At 36.3% G+C, this 24128-nt stretch overlaps 1 protein-coding gene across 4 annotated transcripts in view; it reads left to right on the top strand.

Moving 5' to 3' along the window:
* TTK (TTK protein kinase) overlaps positions 1-21249 on the top strand; it is a gene marked incomplete at its 5' end in the record, with an annotated part of 41834 nt that extends 20585 nt beyond the window's left edge. For 3 of the 4 annotated variants that reach the window (XM_079716768.1, XM_079716765.1, XM_079716767.1), the window contains 11 exons: positions 2613-2749; positions 4337-4463; positions 7780-7872; positions 11531-11688; positions 11821-11972; positions 13339-13463; positions 14809-14889; positions 17929-18105; positions 18624-18708; positions 19011-19108; positions 20822-21249. In XM_079716768.1, coding sequence (XP_079572894.1) covers positions 2613-2749; positions 4337-4463; positions 7780-7872; positions 11531-11688; positions 11821-11972; positions 13339-13463; positions 14809-14889; positions 17929-18105; positions 18624-18708; positions 19011-19108; positions 20822-20908 — 1320 coding nt within the window. In that variant the 3' untranslated portion in view covers positions 20909-21249. The remainder of the gene's footprint in view (positions 1-2612; positions 2750-4336; positions 4464-7779; positions 7873-11530; positions 11689-11820; positions 11973-13338; positions 13464-14808; positions 14890-17928; positions 18106-18623; positions 18709-19010; positions 19109-20821) is intronic. The other variant, XM_079716766.1, reaches the window with a different exon arrangement.
* Between the last annotated feature and the right edge of the window lie 2879 nt (positions 21250-24128).

The following is a 24128-nucleotide window of genomic DNA, read 5'->3' as shown; positions in this document are numbered from 1 at the left end:
CACTTGAAATGGTATGGCATAGTAGCAGTATAACTTACCTCCACTGCTTCTTCTTGGGTCAAGGCAGAAGAGGACCATTCTGAGACCTAAATAAATGGTGATCACCTTACCAGAGTTATTATGAGGTGCTAGTTGAGAAGATTTACACTTAAGAAAAAAATCTAAATGTGCCTTCTTAAAAGAGATTTCCTACTAGTAATTTTTTGCCTTTTACTCCTGGTTGCACATGAGGTCTAGTTTTCCTCTGCCTGCTAGTTGCCCTCCAGGTTTGTATCTATATACTGCTTCATCAACCACCAACTTGCATTGTTTCGCTATTCATAAAAATTTCTTTGTATGCGTAGTTATTTTATGTTTATTCATGCATTTTTTATGATCTATCAATTATAGTGCTCATTATAACATATTTAATTACTAAGAATTTTGGGGGGAAAATATTAAAAAGTAAAGCACCTATCATAATTACTAATTGTGCTTAATTTGAAATTAGAGTGTCCTGAATTTAAAAAAAAATGGTATGGTAGTTCCTCAAAAGGTTACATACAGTTAACATAAGATCCAGCAATTCTACTCCTAGGTATACACTCAAGGGAATTGAAAATATATATCCACACAAAAACTTGTACATGAATGTTCATGGCAGCATTATTCATAATTGTAAAAAAGTAGAAATAACCCAAATATCTATCACCTGGTGAGTCAATAAGCAAATGTGTTACTCTGATTTTATTATTTCATTTTTTTATTCAATAATAAAAGTAATGAAGTACTGATCAATGCTATAGCATGGATGAACCTTGAAAACATGCTAAATGATGGAAGCCTGTCACAAAAGCCCATATATTTTGTGATCCCTTTTATAAGAAATGTCTAGAATAGGCAAATCCATAGAAACAGAAAGTAAATTAGTGGTTGCCAGAGCCCAGGAGGAGTGGGGAATGAGAGTGACTGCTAGTATAGAGTTTCTTCTTAGGGTGAGGAAAATGTTCCGTAATTAAATAGTGGGGATGATTGCATACTCTTGTGAATATATTAAAGACCACTGAATAGCACACTTAGGTAAAGAAGAAAAAGCTAGGCAGTTTCAGCAGCCCACTCAAGTGGAGGCTGTTTTTGTCTCCCATCTCACTTTCCTACAGGCTCCCCAAAGCTGTGTCCAGACCATTTCTTCTCTTGCAAAAACCCTGTCCTTCTGAGGCGCCTGCCTCCTGGATATGCTCTCCTGTCTTGCTCGTTGCCATCATCTCTGAACATCCTAGTGACTCCCCATCGTTCTTTGAAAATATCAGGCTCTGGATCACTACTTTCAACTTCAACCCAACATCTATCATCACTCTTTGTTAGCTTCTTACCCCTATGTATCACTAGTCCTACACCTGGCCTCCAGATTCATAACTTCTTCCTCCCTCATGCCCATTTTCTTAATTTCACCTTAGCGACCCATTCCTATATTCTCAATTCTGATCTCCAAAATCTCAAATGCAAACCTCCCGGTCTATGAGGACAACCTTTCCACTTTCCTTGCTTAATAATCTTAACTATCACAGATTCTTAATACCATCCTGACCACTAATCCAGATATATATATGAAGAAATCTTAAAGGAAGTGGAAAACTTACCCAGGAAAAGAGATGCAGTGGCCATGCTAGCTATCTTCAAAAACTCAAAGGATTGAAATGCAGAAAATAGTATAGATTTATCCACTGTGGATCTCTAGAGCCTAATGTGGACCCAGTGGGTTGAAATTATAATATAGAAGCTGATTTAACCTAAATATCTGTGAATACTTGCTAACAGCTAAAGCTGTCCCCAAATTGAAGTAGAGGTAGTGAGCGCTCACTAATAGCGTTCAAGCAAAATGTGGTTTGCAAGAGTTGGCAATCTTTTTCTGCAAAAGCTTAGTAAGCTTTGCAGGCCAGATGGTCACTGATGCAACTATTGAACTCCTTCATTATCTCATGAAAACAGTCATAGACAAGATGTAGACAAATAGACATTGCTGTGTTCCAATAAAAGTTTATTTACAAAAACAAGCAGCAGGCCAGATTCAGCCTACATGCTGTAATTTGTCAATCTCTACTGTAGACGATGTTCATTGTTGCTTTGGGATTTGTATGAGATAAATTCTACAAGCTCTATGTCTTTTACAAGGGAGAAAGAAGAACACTAGATAGGTATTTGCCATTTCAAATTTTGCTAAATAATTAGTATTTGCTCATTTTCCCTCCAAACATAAAAGTAGGGAGTGATTTTACTGATTAAAGAAAGACTAGTTTTCTGAAGCACAGAGTACTTATTTAGATTATAAAAGTTCAATGCTAGTGACAGTAGCCCTAATGGGAGAGGATATTAGATCCTGTTTTGTTAAACAATGCTGTGTACCTTTCCTCTACTTGTAGTCCCTTTGAGGAAAATATAACAGACTTCAAAATTTAGAGTAAAAGAGCTGTACTAAAAAGTTATTGAAAGTCTGGAATACATATGTCTACCTATTTTAGTATGCTTTTGTATTTCATATGTTAATTTTCTTTTAGAAGTTATGTTTGTGAAACTGTTGAACAGGTGACTAATTTAAAAACCCGAAATCGTGATGTTTTTTAATTTTGGTCTAGCAGAAACAAACCAATTTTGAGCAACCTGCCCTTTCGGTTTCAAAGCAGTCACCACCGATATCAACACCTAAATGGATTGACCCAAAATCTGTTTGTAAGACACCCAGCAACAGTGTCTTGGATGATTATATGAGCTGGTAATTACTTTTGGTTCTTTGCTTGGTACAATAGAAATAACATGGGCTTCGGGGCCAAACAGATCTGGAGGTGGATCCCGCTCTTTTACTTTAAAGACTTTCCAAATTCATATGATTTTTCTCAGCATCAGTTTTTTCATCTGTAAAAGGGGAGGGGAAGGTGGCTACGATATATTTTTAAGGATTGTAATGAAAGTCTCTGTCATATTGTAATCTGTACCTACTATATATACTCTATACTTTTTATACTTACCTATAGGCAGTACCTTTAAATACTCTAAGTATGCAAAACTTCTTGATAATCATGCATTGCCACATGGATAACTCTCTGTAATTGAGAGAGAGATTTTAAAGGTTAGCATTCTTAGAGCGGGTAAAGTGTGGATACATTACATAGCAAAGGAGGTGTTAACTGGAGTGTGATGGTCTCTGCCGGTGGTGCAGCTCATATAGTTCTGGTGGTGTTCAAGACCGGAGCGGCGGGCAGTGAGGGATGAGTGAAGAAGGTGGTCAGTGTTGACTGACAGGAAACACAAGGATATTGAAAAGCAAATCAATGGCATTTCTAAGAAAAGAAAGAAAGGGATGTGGCATATCCTATAACGAGGGGCTATATTTTTAATGTCTTAGAGGATAACTGAAGTCCATGATGCCTTTTGCTTTCCATTTTCATAATGTAATCTTTGATCTTAATGAGAACTGGCCTTGGGGTTTTATAACCTAGTCTCTTTCCTACTTAATACAATCTTGCTATATATTACCTAATTTTATTATACTTAGAATATTTTAAAGAATGACAGCTAACTAAACTAGGTATATAGTTATTTCTTGTGAAACTATTTATTGTCAAAAAATACTTGTAGAATTCCTTTGTGCCAAGCACCATTCTTGGTGTTGAGAATACAACAGTGAAAAAGACAAGCAAAGCACGAATGTGAGCTGAGCCTCTTTATGCTCAAAGGCCAAACTGCTCGGATGTAATTGGCTTTCACATATTTCTAGGAGGCTGTGTAGAACATTATTGTTAAGAAGCACTCATAGGGCTTCTCTGGTGGCGCAGTGGTTGAGAGTCCGCCTGCCAATGCAGGGGATACAGGTTCGTGCCCCGGTCCGGGAGGATCCCACGTGCCGCAGAGCGGCTGGGCCCGTGAGCCATGGCCGCTGAGCCTGCGCGTCCGGAGCCTGTGCTCCGCAACAGGAGAGGCCACAACAGTGAGAGGCCTGCGTACAACAACAACAACAACAACAAAAAAAAGCACTCATAAAATCTGTGATCAGCCATAGACTGAGATTTGCCTTGGCTAAATTTTATAAAATAACCCCAACTCTATATTTTAAATGACATCTTACTTATTTTAATAAGGATTTCTTGTCTGGGGACAAAAAATTACTTTCAGAAAGAACTCCCCCAAAATGAAAGTTCTGGTGATGGTGTATCTAGAATAAATAATTCAGATCTATTAGGAAAACTGATTTGGATTCTGTTTGATGTAACACATTTAAATGTATATCCACCATACAAAATATGAGTCAGAATCTTGTTTTCAAAGCTTTAATGTTTTAAATTTTGAAAAATATCTTTCCCAGTTTCAGGACTCCAGTTGTAAAGAACGACTTTCTACCTGCTTGTCAGTTGTCAACACCATATGGCCAACTTCCCTATTTCCAGCAGCAACAGCAGCAAATACCCGTTACTCCACTTCAAAATTTGCAGGTTTGATAAGCTTTATTTATAATGGTACATGTTAAGGTATGATCAATTTCAAAGGTTTTATTTTTGCAGGATCTAGTTTTTAAGAATGGTGTTAAAGACTTGTCCATTCTTAGTCCCATTAAGCAAAACTCTTTTCTGATATTCTCATAAAGGTGCCTTATGACTTGGAGAGGTTAGTTATTGAAGAAGCTAATGAAGCTTTTTTCACTAACTAGCCCGAAGTATCTAGTTTGAGTAGCTAGATAAAATTTCTTTTGTAATCTAGTTTATTTTTTCTTCTGTTTAACAATGTAAACCAGCTGTTAGTGAGCAGCTTCATTTCACTGGCTGATTAATATACAAGCAAATTGTTAAGAATATCAGAATAGCAATGTGAGATGCTACTAGAATATATTATAAAGTAGTTATTATAAAGTATTGCTAAGGTAAAAATTTTTTTGCTTGTAAGGTATTGCCATCTGGGAAAAAAATTATTTAGAGACTCTCTCGACATCAATACTAAAATTTGTTTCTGGTAACTATCTGAAAAGCAGCTTAATATTGGTAGAAAGAATAGGCTTTGAAGGGAGACTGCCTGTCCTTGACTCTCTGGCCTCACTACTTACCAGCTATGTGACCTTTTACAAGTTAAATAAACTCTTGTGCTCATTTCATCATCTTTAAAATGGGGGTAATAAACCTATCTACCCCATAGGATGATTGTGAAGATTAAATTAGTTAATATATATGTAGTTCTTACAACAGAGCCTGGTGCTTAGTAAATAATAAAATTTAGCAGCAATTGTTGAAATAAAACAGCAAAAAACCCCGCAAATAAACCACAAGTGATTAACTAAACAAATCAAGAGATTAAAAAACTAGCCGACAGAAAGTAGAACAGTGGGTACCAGGGGCTAGAGGGAGAGAGGAATGGGGAGTTACTGTTTGAGGGGTGCAGGGTTTTTTCAATATGAGATGATGAGAAGTCCTGGAGGTAGATGGTGGTAATGGTTGCACAACAGTGTGAAATGTACTCAACCCCACTGAAGAGTATACTTAAAAATAGTTAAAATGTTACACTTTATGTTATGTAAATTTTACCATAATTTTAAAAATAATGGAATAAAAAATTTAGCCAACAATAGATTATACTAACGGTGGAAAGAGGTAATAGTGTTGTGAGGACCGACTCAGCAGTATAATAAATTATAAAGGAGACAGAACAGGCTGATCAGGTTTGCCCATACGTTAATTCAAAAGACATTCATTGAGCTATTAATCATGTCATGCCCTGTTTGAGCTGAACTCTAGAAGCCAAGGCAGACATGACTGAGTGAAGGGGTGAGGAGCCTTCTAGAAGAGGCCAGTGTCGGGAGGAAACTGAAAGAGGCCAGAGTGTGGCTAGAGCTCCCCAAGGGGCAGGGGTGACCCTGAGGGTTCTGCTGGGCCCTTTAAGTTTTGCCCCAAGAGGGATAGGAAGCCGTGGAACAGGTTGGAGAAGGGAAGTGAAGTGATCTTAGACTAAGCGCGTTGCGGGATGTCCCGTGTAGGAAACTGAATGTCACGTCGGCATTGAATCAGAAATAGGTCAGAATTACTTTACCTAATAACTTTCAGCAGCTGGGGGGAAGGCTATTGAACGGCTTCCTTTCCTCTCAGAAATTTTCAGTTTAAGTAGGAGAGGAAGCTCCAAAAGCAAGAGAGGGGAGGGAGCAGTGAAGAATTTCATGAAGTTACAACTCAATGACAAATAATGGGTACATGTTTCAAAGCCTAACACTTTCTTACAGAAAACATACTTCATGACTCAACAGTGTTGTTCAGCCCTAGATTAAAGAAATTAGAAACCTTATCTTTTATTTTTATTTTTTTAACACCTTTATTGGAGTATTATTGCTTTACAATGTTGTGTTAGTTTCCGCTGTATAACAAAGTGAATCAGCTATATGTATACATACATCCCCATATCCCCTCCCTATTGCATCTCCGTCCCATGCTCCATATCCCACCCCTCTAGGTGGTCACAAAGCACCAAGCTGATCTCCCTGTGCTATGCGGCTGCTTCCCACTAGCTATCTATTTTACGTTCGGTAGTGTACATATGTCCATGCCACTCTCTCACTTTGTCCCAGCTTACCCTTCCCCCTCCCCGTGTCCTCAAGTCCATTCTCTATGTCTGCGTCATTATTCCTGTCCTAAGTTCATCAGAACCATTTTTTTTTTTTAGGTTCCATATATATGTGTTATCATACGGTATTTGTTTTTCTCTTTCTGACTTTCTTCACTCTGTATGACACTCTAGGTCCATCCACCTCACTACAAATAACTCAATTTCGTTTCTTTTTATGGCTGAGTAATATTCCATTTTATACATGTGCCACATTTTCTTTATCCATTCATCTGTCGATGGACACTTAGGTTGCTTCCATGTCCTGGCAATTGTAAATAGTGCTGCAATGAACATTGGGGCACATACATGACTGTTTTTGAATTATGAGAAGGCTTATCTTTTATGTTATGTAGAAGGAGAGCACGTGAGAAAGATTCTACCATTTGGGCTGTAAAGCAGGACTTAGTTGAATTGAGGTTTATTCAGACCTTGTTTCAACTTGGTTAATCAGCTAATCAGGCACTCTGTGTCTCCAGCTTCCTTGTCAGCTCAGAGTAAGTCCTCACACACTCCATCTGTTCAGAGCGTTTATAGGTCCACAGATGGTCTAGCATCAGTGAAGAGAAGGGAGGTGTATTGTATATAGTGCATTGGTTAAGAGTTTGCTGAGGAAGAGGCTCGAGTTCCAAATAAGCAGCTTGTTGAATATCACCCAGCATAAAGGGGGCATCACTAAAACCTGCATTTGTCTGATTGACTCTGGAACTCTTAGCACCTTAGCATGCTGCGTCCTTTATAATGTAATGCTCCAGGAGAAAAAAATATATAGATAAAGTTGTGTGTTTATATATGTTAAGTATGTAAGTAAAAAGGTTTGTGTAAGAAAAAAGAACAGGTAAGAAAGAATGAAAGCGATAGCTTGTGAGTTTGTGTGTTGGACAGTAAGAGGGTTTTTTTCCCCCTTAAATTTTCTATTTATGTATTATGTTAAGAAGTAAAGGCAAGTTGGAAGGGGAGAGTTTGGAACTTTGCCTATATATTAATTTAATAAGTTTATTTTTTGACTAAAGTATGTAAATTGCTTCTTTAAAATATTGAAATATTGTGACATCTAATTAAGAGTTCAGATAATTTCAGAATTGGAAGCACTTCACTGTACTAAATGCAAGCTGGTTTCTCAGGCATGTTCTCTGAACATCTGAATCCTTATCTATTTTAATTATTTAGATTTCAGCATCCTCTTCAGCAAATGAATGCATTTCAGTTAACGGAAAAATATATTCCATACTGAAGCAGCTAGGAAGTGGAGGTTCAAGTAAGGTAGGTATCCTGAATATTTAAGGAATGGATAAAAATATTTTAAACTTTCCTCTCTTTGTCTTTTTACCTTCTGAGGCCTTTTTTCTTAACTTCTAGGGGCCCGTATTTCCCTTGAGCCAGAAACTCCTTCTCATCCCCTTCTCCCATCCCCTCCCCTCGACAAATGGCATATTTCTTTAGACCCACCTCTTAATTTCAGTTCCCTGCTCTTCCCTCCAGTGTCCTATGATTCCATATTTCTTCTCTAAATAACATTAACATTGACTTGGGGGTGGCAAATGACAGCTTCGTATTATCACCAGAGTCTTGCTAAAAGTGAGTCAGACTGTGATGTGAATAACTGCTATGCCTAGGATGATTCAGCAAGGTATTTGATTAATGGGTTTTGTTTTGTTTCGAGTTTTTCTTTTCAGAAACAGAATTTAGCAACACATGAATTTCTAGATTTGGAATAGATCATTTCCTAAATTTATCTGAGTTCTAAATGCATATGGTTCTAATTCTCTGGCTGGAAGGGATCTCAAAAGAGTTGTCTAAACTTCCCATCTTCAATTCTTCTCATTTTGTTCACTTAAGTCCACCTAAATCAGATTTTTACTTTTACCTTCATTATTCACCAAACAATTGTTATCAAAATCACTAATGACCTCCATGTTTGTTTTTGTGTGTGTGTGTGTGTGTGTGTGTGTGGTACGCGGGCCTCTCACTGTTGTGGCCTCTCCCGTTGCGGAGCACAGGCTCCGGACGCACAGGCTCAGCGTCCATGGCTCACGGGCCCAGCCGCTCCGCGGCATGTGGGATCTTCCCGGACCAGGGCACGAACCCGTGTCCCCTGCATTGGCAGGTGGACTCAACCACTGCGCCACCAGGGAAGCCTGACCTCCATGTTTTTGCCAAAACTAATTGTTAGCCTTGATTGTGGGTTACATAGCAATTGGAACAGTTGATTTTTCTTCCCTCACTGAAGCCTTTGTTCCCACTTGGCCTCTTTCAGCATTCCTCCTCACCAGCGACCGTTCCTTCTCTGTCTTCCTCATATCCCTGATCTGAATGGTGCAAAGCCCTTGAGCTCAGTTCTTGGCCTCTTTTCTTCTCTCTCTAAACTCGCTCACTTCTTTGGTGTTCTCATCCAGTCTCGTGGTTTCATGTACCATGGACATGCTGACAATTCCCAAATTTATATTTCCAGCTCAAACTTCTCCTTTGAATTCCAGGCTTACGTATCCAATTTGACTGCTCAGCATCTCTTCTTGGGTGTCTATAGATACTCAAAACTTAATATGTCCCAAGCATAACTGTTGCTTCATAGTCTTTCCCATTTCAGTAAATGGCAGCTTCATTCTTCCAGTTACTGGGCCAAGCAGCCTGGGGTCATCACTGATTCCACTTTCTCTCGACATTCACACAGCCAGTCATCAGCCTTACTGGTTCTACCTCAAAGTCTATCCAGAATCTGACTATTCCTCACCACCTCCACTATTATCCCTTTGGCCAAAGTAGCCTCATCTTTTCCCCTGAACTGTCACAGTCGCCTTCTAACTAGTCTCACTGACTCAGTCCTTGCTCTCCTGGTCTATTTTAACGTAAGAGTTGATTTTCCTCGATACCCTCACATCTTTGCTCTAGGGTCTTCTCACTCAGGCCTTCCTTGACCATGCTCTAAAACCCCACCTCCTACCTTCCCGTTGCCAGCGAGCTCCATTCCCCTCTCCTGCTTTATTTGTCTCTGTAGCTCACCTGCTAATGTGCTGTGTAATTTACTTATTTGGTTTTGTTGTTTGTGTCCCCTTGCACTTGAATGTGAGTTCCATCAGCGTAGGGATGTTTGTCTGATTTGTTCACCAGTGTTTGCTCCGTTATCTAGAACAGTGGCTGGAAAAATAACAAACACTGAAGCATTTGTTGAATGAAAAGCCCTCCTCAGCTGTTTTGCTACTTTTAAGTTGTTAAGGATGATACATGAAACAAAGCCTGTTTGGTTCATTTTAAGTTTTATTATAATTTTTTAAGCCAGCTGACAATAACTAGACTTGCTTAACATGTCTTGTTAACTTATTATAAAGAAGGTGTATACATTACCATGTTTAGCAATTGTTCAATAATATTAATTTCTTTTCTGTGTACGTTTCCTTTGTTCTCTTCCTTGCCTTACATTTTAGGCATGGGAATAAAAGGACAATGGAGTTGATTTCTACCAACATATTTATTTATTTAGTAGCATGTTTTCAGAAGATGTACAATAATCTTAACAGTGTTTTGAACATTTTTTCCTTGGAGGATAATGAAAATGTAAGCTTCCTTAAGTCAAGGGCCAAGTGATAAAGCTATGACCGACCCATATTTTCTTAGTGCGATTGAATTATTATGATGGCGTTGACAAAATCATCACGCCTCAGGGAAAAGAGGGTAACATGCTTTATGAAACTAACATCGTTTATGCTCTGTCTATGCTAGAGTTTAGACAGTGACCAACTTATACCCTATTAAGAGCATTTAGAAAACTCATGGGGCTAGTGGGAATGTTCAAAACACTAACCTTTCTAGTTCTTCCATTAACGTTCCATGAAACTGACAGGTTCTAACTCTGACACTATAAGGCCGTTTGCCTCACACAGAATGGCTTTCTGCTGTTTTAGAATTACTTTTCTTCCTTGCTCCTTTCTGCCGCTTCTTGTCCTTTCACTGTTTTATGCCCCATCTCCTCTAATTTGCTTTCTGTGCAAGTAACACTAGTAATACTTTGTTAGAGTTTTGTATTTAAAATGCAGGTAGCTAAGCTGTACCTGACAGACTCTGCTTATCAGTACGCTTGAAATGCATGAACCTCATCTACACTTTGGCTCTTTTCTCATTTCTTGCCAGTATCTGCTGGATAGTCATGGTTAATGGCTTTTAAATAAATGATGTTTTACTTCAGTGGGTGCAAGGAGATAAATGAATGTAATTTTTCTTGCTTACACTAGCATTTTGTATCTGAATTCTTGCATTTTAGAAGCCCATCCCTGTTGCACATTTGCTGAAAGTTAGACACATTAGCAGTGTTTTCAGAATGTACTATCTGCCTTATCAGTATTGCTTAGAAGTTGACTGTCATTATAGCCAGAGCAATTCGACCTGGACCTCAATATGCTTACAGGAACATCTTGTTCCTGTCAACTTGATTTTGAAAATTGGACCTGATCTACTTTTTACAGCCAAGTATACTGATAGCTTACAATTAGCACCTATTTTAAAATATTCTCTACCACATGAATGAAATTGTCAACTCCAGGCACAATGGAATAAACACCATTTGTGCAATGAATTAACTCTTTATTACAGCCCTTAGTCCTCCTTAGCCTTTTTTAATGTCTTTTTCTTCAGGTTATTTCCCTGGTTGCAACATCTAACAGAGTGTTATGAATGTATATGAAATTTAAATTACCTTTCTTATATGTAGATAGGGCAACTACCTATGCCCATTGTCATAGGTACTTGAGAATGCACTGTTACTCTCCTAACATGCTTTTTTTTTCCTTCTATACTCAAAATAAGCCCAGACATTTTAAATTCTTCACATCAATAATCCTTAATCTAAGATTTTATCTATTAATGTAGAAATATTGTGGCAGTATATAAATAGTGTATTCTAACCTTTTTCGTTTGTTCTACTCTATAGGTATTTCAGGTGTTGAATGGAAAGAAACAGATACATGCTATAAAGTATGTGAACTTAGAAGAAGCAGATAGCCAAACAATTGATAGTTACCGGAATGAAATTGCTTATCTGAATAAACTACAACAACACAGTGATAAAATCATCCGACTTTATGATTAGTAAGAATTTTTTTTTTAACTTAAAAAGAAGACTTTTTTTGGCTTTAATTCTTAAGATAAATACTTTGTAAATCTTAGTAGTATAACCTAACCATTTATTGTTTTTTTGTTTTTGTTTGTTTTTAATGGCAGTGAAATCACAGATCAGTACATCTACATGGTAATGGAATGTGGAAATATTGATCTTAATACTTGGCTTAAAAAGAAAAAATCCATCAACCCATGGGAACGCAAGAGTTACTGGAAAAATATGTTGGAGGCAGTTCACACGATTCATCAACATGGTATTTTAAAATCTCTTCATATGTAAAATTAAAATATTCATTAGTAGTGCTATGTTAGAGAAATACACCTATAATTTTAAGGTATTGGTTATTGGCATCTTTAGGCTAGATAAACTAAATATTTGGAAGTTTAATAAAGATGAAGGGACAAAACCATTTCTTTAAAATGCTGTTAACAGGGACTTCCCTTGGGGCGCAGTGGTTGAGAATCGCCTGCCAATGCATGGGACACGGGTTCCAGCCCTGGGCCGGGAAGATCCCACATGCCACGGAGCAACTGAGCCCGTGTGCCACAACTACTGAGTCCACATGCCACAACTAATAAAACCCGTGTGCTCTAGGGCCCGTGCTCTGCAACAAGAGAAGCCACCGCAATGAGAAGCCCGCGCAATGCAACAAAGAGTAGCCCCCGCTCGCGGCAACTAGAGAAAGCCCGCATGCAGCAACGGAGACCCAACATAGCCCAAAATAAATAAATTAATTAAAAAAAAGGCTGTTAATGAAAGGACGTAGTGCATGAACTCAAATCCCCACATCCATAAAGCATGCATAATATGAAATGTATCTTTGTCAGTATTAACATAGTCCATAATCCTGGGTCTCCAAATACTTGGATTATAGCAGATATGAGACTGGGGTTCAGGTATCCTAAAAATCTGAGATTTTTTTTCACTTATTCTCCTAGTTGTTTTGTATTGTGTACCTTGTATGGGAGTTGGTTTTACTTTTTTTTTTTTTAACTGTTAGCCCTACATTCTGGGTTGGCTTTTACCTTACTTGGCCTTGGTTCTTTTTATGGCTTCTTTGCCTTTACCTTTTCCTTATTTTAAATAACTGATAATGTAGGTAATTGTAAATTGTCTCCTTGTGTCTCCCCTCCTATAAGTTAAAAGATAATTCACCAGTGATCAAGATCAGGCTGTAGGGATGGATATGTCAGGAGCATTAGGGTCCTACCACCTGGCAGTGTAATTTACAGTGCTCTCTCGTGGGCAGTGAATCACAGTGGTTGTTAAGAGCATAAACTCTGAAGCCAGACTGCCTGGGTTCAACTCATGACACTGTTACTTAGGCTGTGTGACCTTGAACAGATTGCTTAAACTCTGCCTTAGTTTCCTCAGCTAAAAGTGGGGATAATAATAGTACTTACCTCAGCATTGGTATGAGGGTTAAATGATTCAATACAAGCGACAAACTTCAAATAGTGCCTGGCACATAGCAAGTGCTGTATGTTTGTAGTATATATTAAAAATGAATATTTAATTTGATTGACTAAGTAAAGGAATCAACTCAGCAGATTGTGAAATTTTTTTGTACTTAGGATGTTTAACATGGTCTAATATTATAATGGATTTTTATTTTGAAGGTATTGTTCACAGTGATCTGAAACCTGCTAACTTTCTGATAGTTGATGGAATGCTAAAGCTAATTGATTTTGGAATTGCAAACCAAATGCAACCAGATACAACAAGTATTGTTAAAGACTCTCAGGTAATGAATGGCTGGTTACCACACAGTAGAGTTCTATTCCTTTTCACCTTTGAAGTATTATTTTGCTAATGAGGATTTTATTTTTCCTTACTTCATTTTTCAAAGGATTTGAAGCCTTTTTACAAGAACAGATACTATAACTATAAAAAAAAATTAATCACATGATTAAGACAATTTTAGTATAGAAAGTCAAGATCCAGTAGAAATATATCCAGCAATTTTGAATGATTTTCCTATAGCTGAGGTAGAGAAGCAGTAATACCTGCCTTGGAAATCATCTTGGTCATTATCTAAAATTCACCTGAAATTTTGTCTCAGTTTCCTGGTAGCAACCAAAGAGAGAATTGCAGTTTCATGTTTTTCATTGTCCATGAGGTAAAATTATTTCACTCTTCCAGAGAAGTAAAGCTTTCCCTATCACTTACATTTGAAAAAAATTCTTAATTGGGCCTTCATATTGGAAACACCGTAATAAATATACTCAACTGCATTTTTATAATAGGATATGCAATAGCAATCTTAATAAATTTGTCCCCATAAAAACTGAGGTGATGACAACCAAAGAATGACTAAAAATAATCCTGCTTGGAGCCAAGACAGTGTGTTCCATGTATACAGATTTCTGATGTGGATCTTCCTTAATCCTAGCAGTAAAACTGGATTCTTTTAGGAGTAGATAGGCAGCGTGCCCTTCAAACAATTCTATTTGACAATCACTTCTTTCTATATCAAAAATATGGCTAAGCATTTAGTTGTAAATCAGCTTGATGATATCGTCTATGGTAAGGCTCTAAAGTATAGGTATTCTGTGTTTGAAAGCAGAATCGTTTTAGAATAAAATGAATGCAGTGTAAGGTTGGCATACTCCTACTGTGGAAAATCTTGCATAATGCAGACACCCGTCTCATCTCTATTTGGACATAGGCCCAGGGAGACAAAGCTGGATTTTTGGTTGGTTGTTTGGTTTATTTAAAAAAGTGTTCTGGGTCTATTCCAGCACAGAAATGAGCGATTGATCAATTCCTTCAAAGTTTATGGCCATTAATATAATTTTATCCTGGAAAGATTTATGGTTGCTGCCCACCATAATCATAGAAAGAGCTCAGCATTCTGTAAGGAGTCAATTTTTTTTTATTATGAATCTAATTTATTTTGCTGGAATTGTGAAGAAATTTATGTCTTAATATTTTTGTCAGTTATTAGAGTTTCTCAGAGTTTCTCAAATATATTACTGAAACCTGTAACTATCCAAGTTGCCAAGAATCTGGCATTAGTGTTTTAAAAAATCTAAAGCAGAATGAAGTATTTTCATTGATTTCTGTGTTTTCTGTGATTTGGCAAGTAGGTTGGTACAGTTAATTATATGCCACCAGAAGCAATCAAAGATATGTCTTCCTCAAGAGAAAATGGGAAAGCCAAATCGAAGGTACTGTAAGGTTATTTACATCCCATTTATCTGGCACAAATAGGGAATGCGCTAGTCTCTGAATGAACTTAACAGATAACTGAAAAGTTATTTCTTTAAGTTCTAAAACTTTTTAGGCCATTACAGAGACATAACAGAGACTTATTAAGCAAACTGTCATGGGATTCAGTTTCACTTTTCTTTATTGATTTGAGATTGTTCTTTTAATACTGTGTTTTTAATATGGTGATGCCTCACAATGTGCTCCTATAAGAAATGCACACAGGATGTTTTTTGAGTTTTAAAAGTAAAGAAAAAAAGTAAGACTAAATTAGCTCTGATATGGGTACCTTAAATAACAGTGAACTGATGACCTTTGTTTCCTTTCTGATTCTTAAATTTTATTTACCATTTCTTCATTTGTTAATTTTCTGTTTCCAAGAACAACTCTAGTAGGTAATATTCCCAGGTACCTTCCCACTTTTCTTATTTCACTACCTCTGTGAGCCTTTGTGTTAGCCTGTTGGTGCCCCTTGCTGGGTCCATTCTGCCTGCCATGGTGCCTCTGGCTCCCAAGCTAATCCTTCTATCTCTATACCAGTGTCTTCAAATGGATGCAAGCACACACTGCTGTGCAGTACCTGCATTCAAGTCATAGATCTGCCTCTTTATCAACTGTCTTTGTGACTTAATTTGCCTAGTTTCTTCCTCTGTAAGTTAGGCTTGCACACAGTACCTATTTTAAAAGTAATTGAGGATTAAATGAGAAAGAATATAAAGCACTTAGTACATTGTCCAGCTTGAAACAATTGCTTAATAAATGTGCTTTCATTTACTAAATTATATTTTCCGTCCTAGGAAATTGTGGCTTCTAAATATCTTTTCAAATAACTGGCATAAAATTATGCCAAATAGTCTCTCTTATAAAAATTCTTTTTACACCTCTTTAGCTTCTCCTTTTCTTTTAATACTTAGATTTTTCTTTCTCTTTTTCTTGATTAGACTTGCCATGGTTTTGTTAATTTTAAAGAACCAGGTCTTCATTTCATTTATTAATTCTATTTTCATTTGTCCTCTAATTAATTTCTGCTTTTATCTTTGTTATTTATATTCCCTTTAGGTTTCTCCCCCCAGCTTCTGCATTTAAATAATTGCTAATTTAATTTTAGTATTCTTCCTTATAATTAAAACATTAAAACTGAATTTTACTTTGAGTTTTACTTTAGCTGCTCCTTCTAGGTTTTATGGTAGTGTTTCTTATTTTCATTAATTTCCAAAATTTCTAATTTCAGTTTTAAAATTGTTTCATTCTTTGTTACTTTAAAATAAGATTTACTCTGAACTGTATGTAGTGTTCAGATTCTTTTCAGTTATCAACTCAGTACTTAAATAGGTAGTATTGGTCAATCTCAACTAGTGATTCTGAATAGAAGATAAATTTTTATCCCAGCATGGGAGGTAATCCTTGTTATGGAAGAGCTCAAAGCCCCTCCCAGTCTCGCTCTGTTCTCGAATTGCTTTCCGGTGAACAGGCTTGGCCATCTGGGGCTCCTGTTCTGAGGTCTGTTGGGCCCATTCATTACTCCTCACTCCTCTCTGCTTCAAATGCCTCTACCACGCACGACCTGTGGCTGTGGGTAGTTTGTCTCCATTCATGTTCTGCTTTTATTGTAAATATTTTCCATATGTTTACGGTTTTGCTACCAGGCTGCTCTGTCTGTCTTATCTGGGGCTTTGGAGAGTTTGAAAACTATGCGGCTGCAGCCATTTTTCCAGAATCTGAAATTCTTCTTAATTCATGATTTAGTATTTAGAAATGGACTTATATTTCCAAGTGGTTAAATTGGAGGAAGAGGAGGTTATATTTTATTAATTTTCAGTTTTTGTGTTCAGATAACGGGATCTATTCTATCTGTCATGTTCTGAAAGGCATGTTTAAATCTGTCCTCCTTCAAAGAATTTAATACAATTTTTGCTTTATATAGTTCTATTAAATGTGGTTTCAGTGCATAGAAGTTCATAACTGTCATCTCTTCTTGGTTGATTGTACCTTTTATCACTGTAAAATGGCTTTCTCTCTTCTGTTAGAAGCATTTTGCCATGTTCTCTTTTTCTAATATTAATATTGCTGTCTCTGCTTTCGTTTCCTTTTTTTTTTTCTTTCTTGCATTTGGTTATAGATGTCCTTTTCTTTTTTCCTTGTACCTTTCTGTGTCATTTGGTTTAGATTAATCCTTTGTGTAGAGCATGTGGTTACATTTTGTTTTAATGCATATTGAGTATCTTTTAAAAGAGGAATTTAGCCATTCTCATTTATTATGCTCACTTCTGTGTTTGGTCTTAATCAGGTTCTTTTAAAAGTCAAAAGCATAATTATGTTATAATATCACATTATTTCTAATGAGATTATTTAATACAAAGAACATTTAATAATAAGTAATATTTATTGAGTACTTACTATACCAGAAACTATTCTCTATGCTTACCCATATCTCATGGTTACATCATTTAAGGCCCATGACAACGTACTTTTGTTATTTCTGTTTTAGAGATGAGGAAACAGAGATATGTAGAATTACTAGCTAGTGATAAGACCAGGATTCAAGCCCAGCCCAGCCCAATCTGGCTCTATAGTTTGTGTTCTTAAGTTTAGGATAGCTCAACTTAAATAACCTTTTTAAAATCTATACATACTTATATATTATGAATTTATATAAAAACTTATTTTAATTCAGTAATTTTGGGGAAAACAAGTAAATTTAAAATTTGCACTTAGGCGTTTTTAGTTTTGTGTTTTCACAGGCTGACAAGAATGTAATATTTTGTTTCACTTGAAATATTTTGATTATGAGATTTAAACTGAAGTTCATTTCTTTTGATAAAATAACCAAGTGTAATCAAAACTAGAAGAGGATGTTTTGTCATGAACGTAGTCTAATACTTGGACATTTATTGAGGTTTAGTTATGATTTTAAATATTAGGGTATGTGTGTGTGTATAATATTTTAATTTTATGTTAAAATAACAGTAACTTCTTCTTTTTTTTTTTTTTTAACTTAGATAAGCCCCAAAAGTGATGTTTGGTCCTTAGGTTGCATTTTGTACTATATGACTTACGGGAAAACACCGTTTCAGCATATCATTAATCAGATTTCTAAATTACATGCCATAATTGACCCTAATCATGAAATTGAATTTCCTGATATTCCAGAGAAAGATCTTCAAGATGTGTTAAAGGTAACATTAATAGTATATACATATAGAAGAACCATATTTCATGTAGTACTTAATTGTTTACTTAAAGAAATAGCTGAGGGAGTTTTCTGGCGGTCCAGTGGTTAGGACTCGGCACTTTCACTGCCATGGCCCAGGTTCAATCCCTGGTCAGGGAACTAATATCCCACAAGCTGCATGGCACACCCAGAAAAGAAAAAAGAAAGAGAAAGAAAAAGAAAAAGAAATAGTTGAAATGATTGGAATCATGTAACTGGCTTAGATATAACTGAGAGGTCTGTTGAGAGGAATTGCTTACTGAGTTAGCTTTTAAAGATGTGTTAAGTTCATTTTGAAGGTTTTTAAAACTTATGAATACTTGGAGATTTTGCAAAAATGACGTGTAAAATAATTTTGTCATTTCTAAGTAGGCTCTCTAGAAAGCAACTTCTGTAATATGATGCAGTCTGGGAAAATACTGTATCAATATTGCATAAGAAAACTTGCTTCGTTTTTTAAAAAATTTATCTTTATTTTTATAGTGTTGTTTAATAAGGGACCCTAAACAGAGGATATCCATTCCTGAGCTTCTGGCACATCCATATGTTCAGATTCAAACTCATCCAGGTACTTCTTTAAAAATAAGTTTATTACCAGATTGCTAATATAAACAGCCTTCTGGCTACTGTTTTCCTGCCTGCCTCCTTCCTTAAGGATATTCCTTAATGCTAAATACTAAAATAAATGAGATCACCTTTCTTTACCTGCTGGCATTCATTTTTACTTTTCCTAGGTAAGGGGCTATGATCAGTGATAAGTTACAAGAATGCCAGTTATTGTGCTTTTAAACAGAATGCATATTTATATATGAACTTATATTTTTCTTATTTGATACCAGTGTGCTATTGATTATATATATTATTTTACAGGTAACCAGATGGCTAAGGGAACCACTGAAGAAATGAAACATGTTCTGGGCCAACTTGTTGGCCTGAATTCTCCTAACTCCATTTTGAAAGCTGCTAAAGTATGTCTATTCTCTGTCTACACTAATTTTAATTGTTTTGTATAATTTAGTGAGTTACACACTTAAACAGGTAATGCAAAGGAAAGTTGTCCCAATCATCAGATCAGCTATGAAGTGTGTTTCTGTATTTAGATACTTAACATGTGCTTTTTGACAAATATAGATTTATTTGATTCACATTCTTATTGTGCAGACAGCACAATTGAAAATGGATTGTCATATAAGGTGCATTGAAAAGACTGCTGTCGGGTCTCAACTGGAATAAATTCAATAAGGAATCTTAAATCAACACCATTTTTAACACAGCTTTTGAATTCATTTTTTTCTAGCCAACTTTATTTTTAAGCCATCATAGAGAAATCACAGTACTTGTCACATGTAATGACTTCTGTGAGGCTGTATATAGCAGTCAGTACATTTCTCAAAGCAAATGTCTCAAATCTGGTAGTCTCCCAATGCCTGTTTATATTTATACCACAATTTTTTGGATCTCACTGACATCAAACACCTAGTCATTTCCAGAACACTAGGTATGCTTATTGACTTTAGTTACTAGTTATATATTTCAGTTATAACATTATTGTAAAATTATGGGAGCTTAAACTAAAAACACTGTTAGCTCTGTGGATAGGGATAACACCAATCTAAGATGTTAAGAACTTGGATACATTTTTGGAGGAATTTACTATATATTCACCATTATATTTGCATCCATATGATATAAGGTAAATTTTTTCTTAAATTTTCTCAAGTTCTGATAGCTAAATCAATGGCTTTAGGAATTGAAATTGGACAAAATTTGTTTTGTAATTTTTCTCTATGTTTTATATCTCTATGTTTTAAATTTCTACCAGTGTATTGTTTAAAGCCTTTTATAAATAAAATTGAGGTGGGTTACCTTTATCACTAAGGTTATGTGTTCCTTGATGGCAAAGATATCTTTCATCTTCATAAATTAGATGTTGTCTTAGCCTTAAATCCTTTACTAAATATGTAGATTTTAATATAGCTAATTATACTTATTTGTATAGCAGTTGTATTTCTTTAATGTTTTCCATTCTTTAGTTTAAATATCAGTTGAAAGTATATTTCCTGATGAGTGTATTTTACAGTGTAGAAATTTATCTAAGACTGGCTTTATTTAAGAAAAAGTAAGGTATCTTGTAATAACCTATAATGAAAAAGCATATGAAAAACAATATATAGAGAGAGGGATAGATAGATACAGATATAGATACAGATATAGATATAATCTGAATCACTTTGCTGTACACCAGACACTAACACAATATTATAAATCAGCTATACTTCAATTCAAAAAAAAAAAGTTTTGCTATGTAATATTGTACATCAACTGTACTTCAATAAAAATAAACAATTTAAAAAGAGGTTTGTTGAAACAGAAAAGAAAAAGAAAAAGTAAGGGAGATTAAGAAGGCCTTGAGGATGCATATATATGCTTATAAATAGCTGTGTTACATTTTTCTTACAGAAAGATTGATCTGCATCGCATGGTAGCTGATTCTTAGGCCAAGCTAGCTGTTTAAAAATTTTTCATTATCTCCAATAGTGTATAAAATAATTTCCTAATTATAAGAACAAGGGAGACATTTGTTACATATTAGAAGATGTGGAGTTAAACCTTTGTTAATCTGATATGGTAATACATTGAATTTTAAAAGTTATAAATCGGATGTGTGTTTTTAATTTCAGACTTTATATGAGCACTATAGTGGTGGTGAAAGTCATGATTCCTGTTCATCATCCAAGACTTTGGAAAAAAAATGGGGAAAAAAATGATTTGCAGCTACTCATAAACTGTCAGGTATCACCTGTAAAATATATTGGACTGTTATACTCTTGATTCTCTGTGGAAATCTACTCCTGAAGACAACTTCACTCCTAAATGTCATTGGCAGAAAAATTCAGTGGATTATCCTCAAAAGAAAACTGTAAAAAACCACTAATGACACTGTATGTATTAAATTGTAGAATTGTTTTCTCTTTTGTGCTTCCCTGTAAATCTAATCTATTTGATATCATTTTCACACTTGGGATAGTGGGTGAAAAGTGGAAATATTTTCTGAAGAACTATGTAAATGTTGGCTTTGTATAGTATAAAATGACACTAAAAGGTCAAAGTTGTAGAACTGTTTTCTTCAAGCAAATATATTGTTGGTGAGGCAACAGAATTCTTAATAAAAATGGGTTAAGGGAAAGCATGAGAGTAGACTTTAGTAAATTAACTTTGGGGGAAAAAAAAATTCCAAAGTATTCAAATTCTAAAATAGATTTCCAGTTATTTTATGGCACTGATAATACTCCAGCATTTTAGGGCTTCACTTGACTCTTTTAATTCTCTGTTTAATTCTTCATAATATCTGTTGTTTTGGGTGTTCAGAGTATCATGCTGGATTCTAAGATGTAGGCTGTATAGGGCATGACCTCAATTGTACGACTTGCTTGGTAATGAGTAATTACAAATGTGGTCCCAGAATTTCTGAGTCTGAATCGAACAGATTACTTAAGGATATTACCATATAGTATTCTTTTCCCCCAATTTTTCTTTAGCTTTTAAAACAGTTTTAGAGTCACAGCAAAATTGAGGGGAAGGTGCTGAGATTTCCCATTTAACCTCTGCCCCACACATGCACAGCCTCCCCCATTACCAACATCCCCGCCAGAGTGGTACTTTTGTTACATTTAATGAACCTACTTAGACGCACTGTAATAATCACCCGAAGTCTATAGTATACATATACCTAGTTCACTCTTGGTGGTGCATGTTCTAGGGATTTGGACAAATGTATAATAAAATGTATCCATCATTATACTATTAGAAGAATATTTTCAGTGCCTGAAAAATTCACTGTGCTCCACCTATTCGTCCCTCCCCTACCCCCAACCCCTGGGAACCACTGATGTTTTTACTGTTTCCATAGTTTTGCCCTTTCTAGAGTGTCATATAGCTGGAATTATACAGTACGTAGCCTTTCAGATTAGCTTCTTTCACTTAGCAATGTGCACTTAGTAACATGCACCTCCATGTCTTTTCATGGCTTGAGAGCTCATTTCTCTTTAGTGCCTAGTAGTATTCCATCGTCTGGATGTACCATAGTTTATCCATTCACCTCCTGAAGGACATCTTGGTTGCTTCCAATTTTTGGCAACTATGAATAAAGCTGCTGTAAACATCTGTGTGCAGGGCTTTGTGTGGTGTTCAGCTTCAGAGGAGTTGACTATCAAGGAGCATGACTGATGGATTATATGGGAAGAGTCTGTCTAGTTCTGTAAGAAGCTGCCAAACGGTCTTTCATAGTGGCTGTACCGTTTTGCATTCTCTCCAGCAGTGAATGAGAGTTCCTGTTGCTCCACATACTCGCCAGCATTTGGTGTTGTCAGTGTTCCAGATTTTGGTCACTCTAGTAGATTTGTTGTGGTACCTCATTTTTTTTTTTTTTTCTTTGCGGTACACGGGCCTCTCACTGTTGTGGCCTCTCCCGTTGCGGAGCACAGGCTCCGGACGTGCAGGCTCAGAGGCCATGGCTCACGGGCCCAGCCGCTCCACGGCATGTGGGATCTTCCCGGACCGGGGCACGAACCCGTGTCCCCTGCATTGGCAGGCGGACCCTCAACCATTGCGCCACCAGGGAAGCCCCCTCATTGTTGTTTTAATTTACATTTCCCTGATGACAGCTGATGTGTGGAGCATCTTTTCATATACTACGTGCCATCCATCTGATACCTTCTTTAGTGAGATCTTTGCTTCTTTGTCAAAGATCTGTTAACTATATTTATGGGGGGTCTATTTCTGGGCCGTCCATTCTGTTCCATTGATCAATTTAGCTTTTCCTTCACCAATACCACACTGTCTTGATTACTGTCACTCTACAGTAAGTCTTGAAGTCAGGTGGTATCAATCCTCCAACTTTGTTCTTCTCCTTCAGTAGTGTGTTGGCTGTTCTGGGGGGTTTTGCCATTTCACATAGAGTTAAAATCTGTTTGTCACTATCCCTAAGTAACTTGCTGGAATTTTTATTGGGATTATATTGAATCCCAAATGTAGATCAAATTGGGAAGAACTGACGTCTTGACAGTATTGAGTCTTCCTGTCCAAGAACATGGACTATTTCTCCATTTATTTAGTTCTTCCTTGATTTCATTCTTCAGAGTTTTGTAGTTTTCCTCATGTAGACCTTGTACATACATTGTTAGATTTATACATGAGTATTTCATTTTGGGGGCTGCTAATGTAAATGGTATTGTGTTTTTCATTTCAAATTCCACTTCTTCTTTGCTGTTATATAGGAAAATGATTGACATTTATATATTAATCTTGTATCTTGCAGTGTTGCTATAGTTGCTTATTTGTTCCAGGAGTGGTTTTATGGATTCTTTTGGATTTTCTACATACATGATAATGTCATCTGCAAACAGGACAGTTTTATTTCTTCCTTCCCAATCTGTATACCTTTTATTTCTTCTTATTGCAGTAGGTAGTACTTCCAGTATGATGTTGGAAGGAGTGATGAGGGGACTTCTTGGCCTTGTTTTTGGTCTTAGTGGGAAAACTTCAAGTTTCTATTAAGTATGATGTTTGCTGTATGTTTTTTATAGATATTCTTTATCAAATTAAGAAAGTTCTCTGTTTCTAGCTCGCTGAAAGTTTTTATAGTGAATGGGTGTTGGATTTTGTCAAATGCTTTTTCTGCATCGATCAATAATTGTCATGTGATTTTTCTTTTTTTAGCCTGTTGATGTGATGGATTATTGTGTGTTGTTATAACTGACACCATCTTGGACCCTTCTAGTTTCTCCTGTCCTTCTGCTGACCCTGCGCAGGATTGTACCTCTGTCTTGTTTCCAAGCACCTACCCCCCATACCCTAAGTTAACTATAAAATTGTCCCAGTGGCCCCTCAGCGTGCAGAGTGCAGCTGTGAATGCTTCCAGGTCATTATCTGCCCAATCCCAACCCCACCCTATGATTAAATTACCATAAAATAAACTGATCCACTGAT

Source organism: Hyperoodon ampullatus, assembly GCF_949752795.1.
Source record: "Hyperoodon ampullatus genome assembly, chromosome: 12".
NCBI lineage: Eukaryota > Metazoa > Chordata > Mammalia > Artiodactyla > Ziphiidae > Hyperoodon > Hyperoodon ampullatus.
This window is presented reverse-complemented; position numbering and strand designations above follow the sequence as displayed.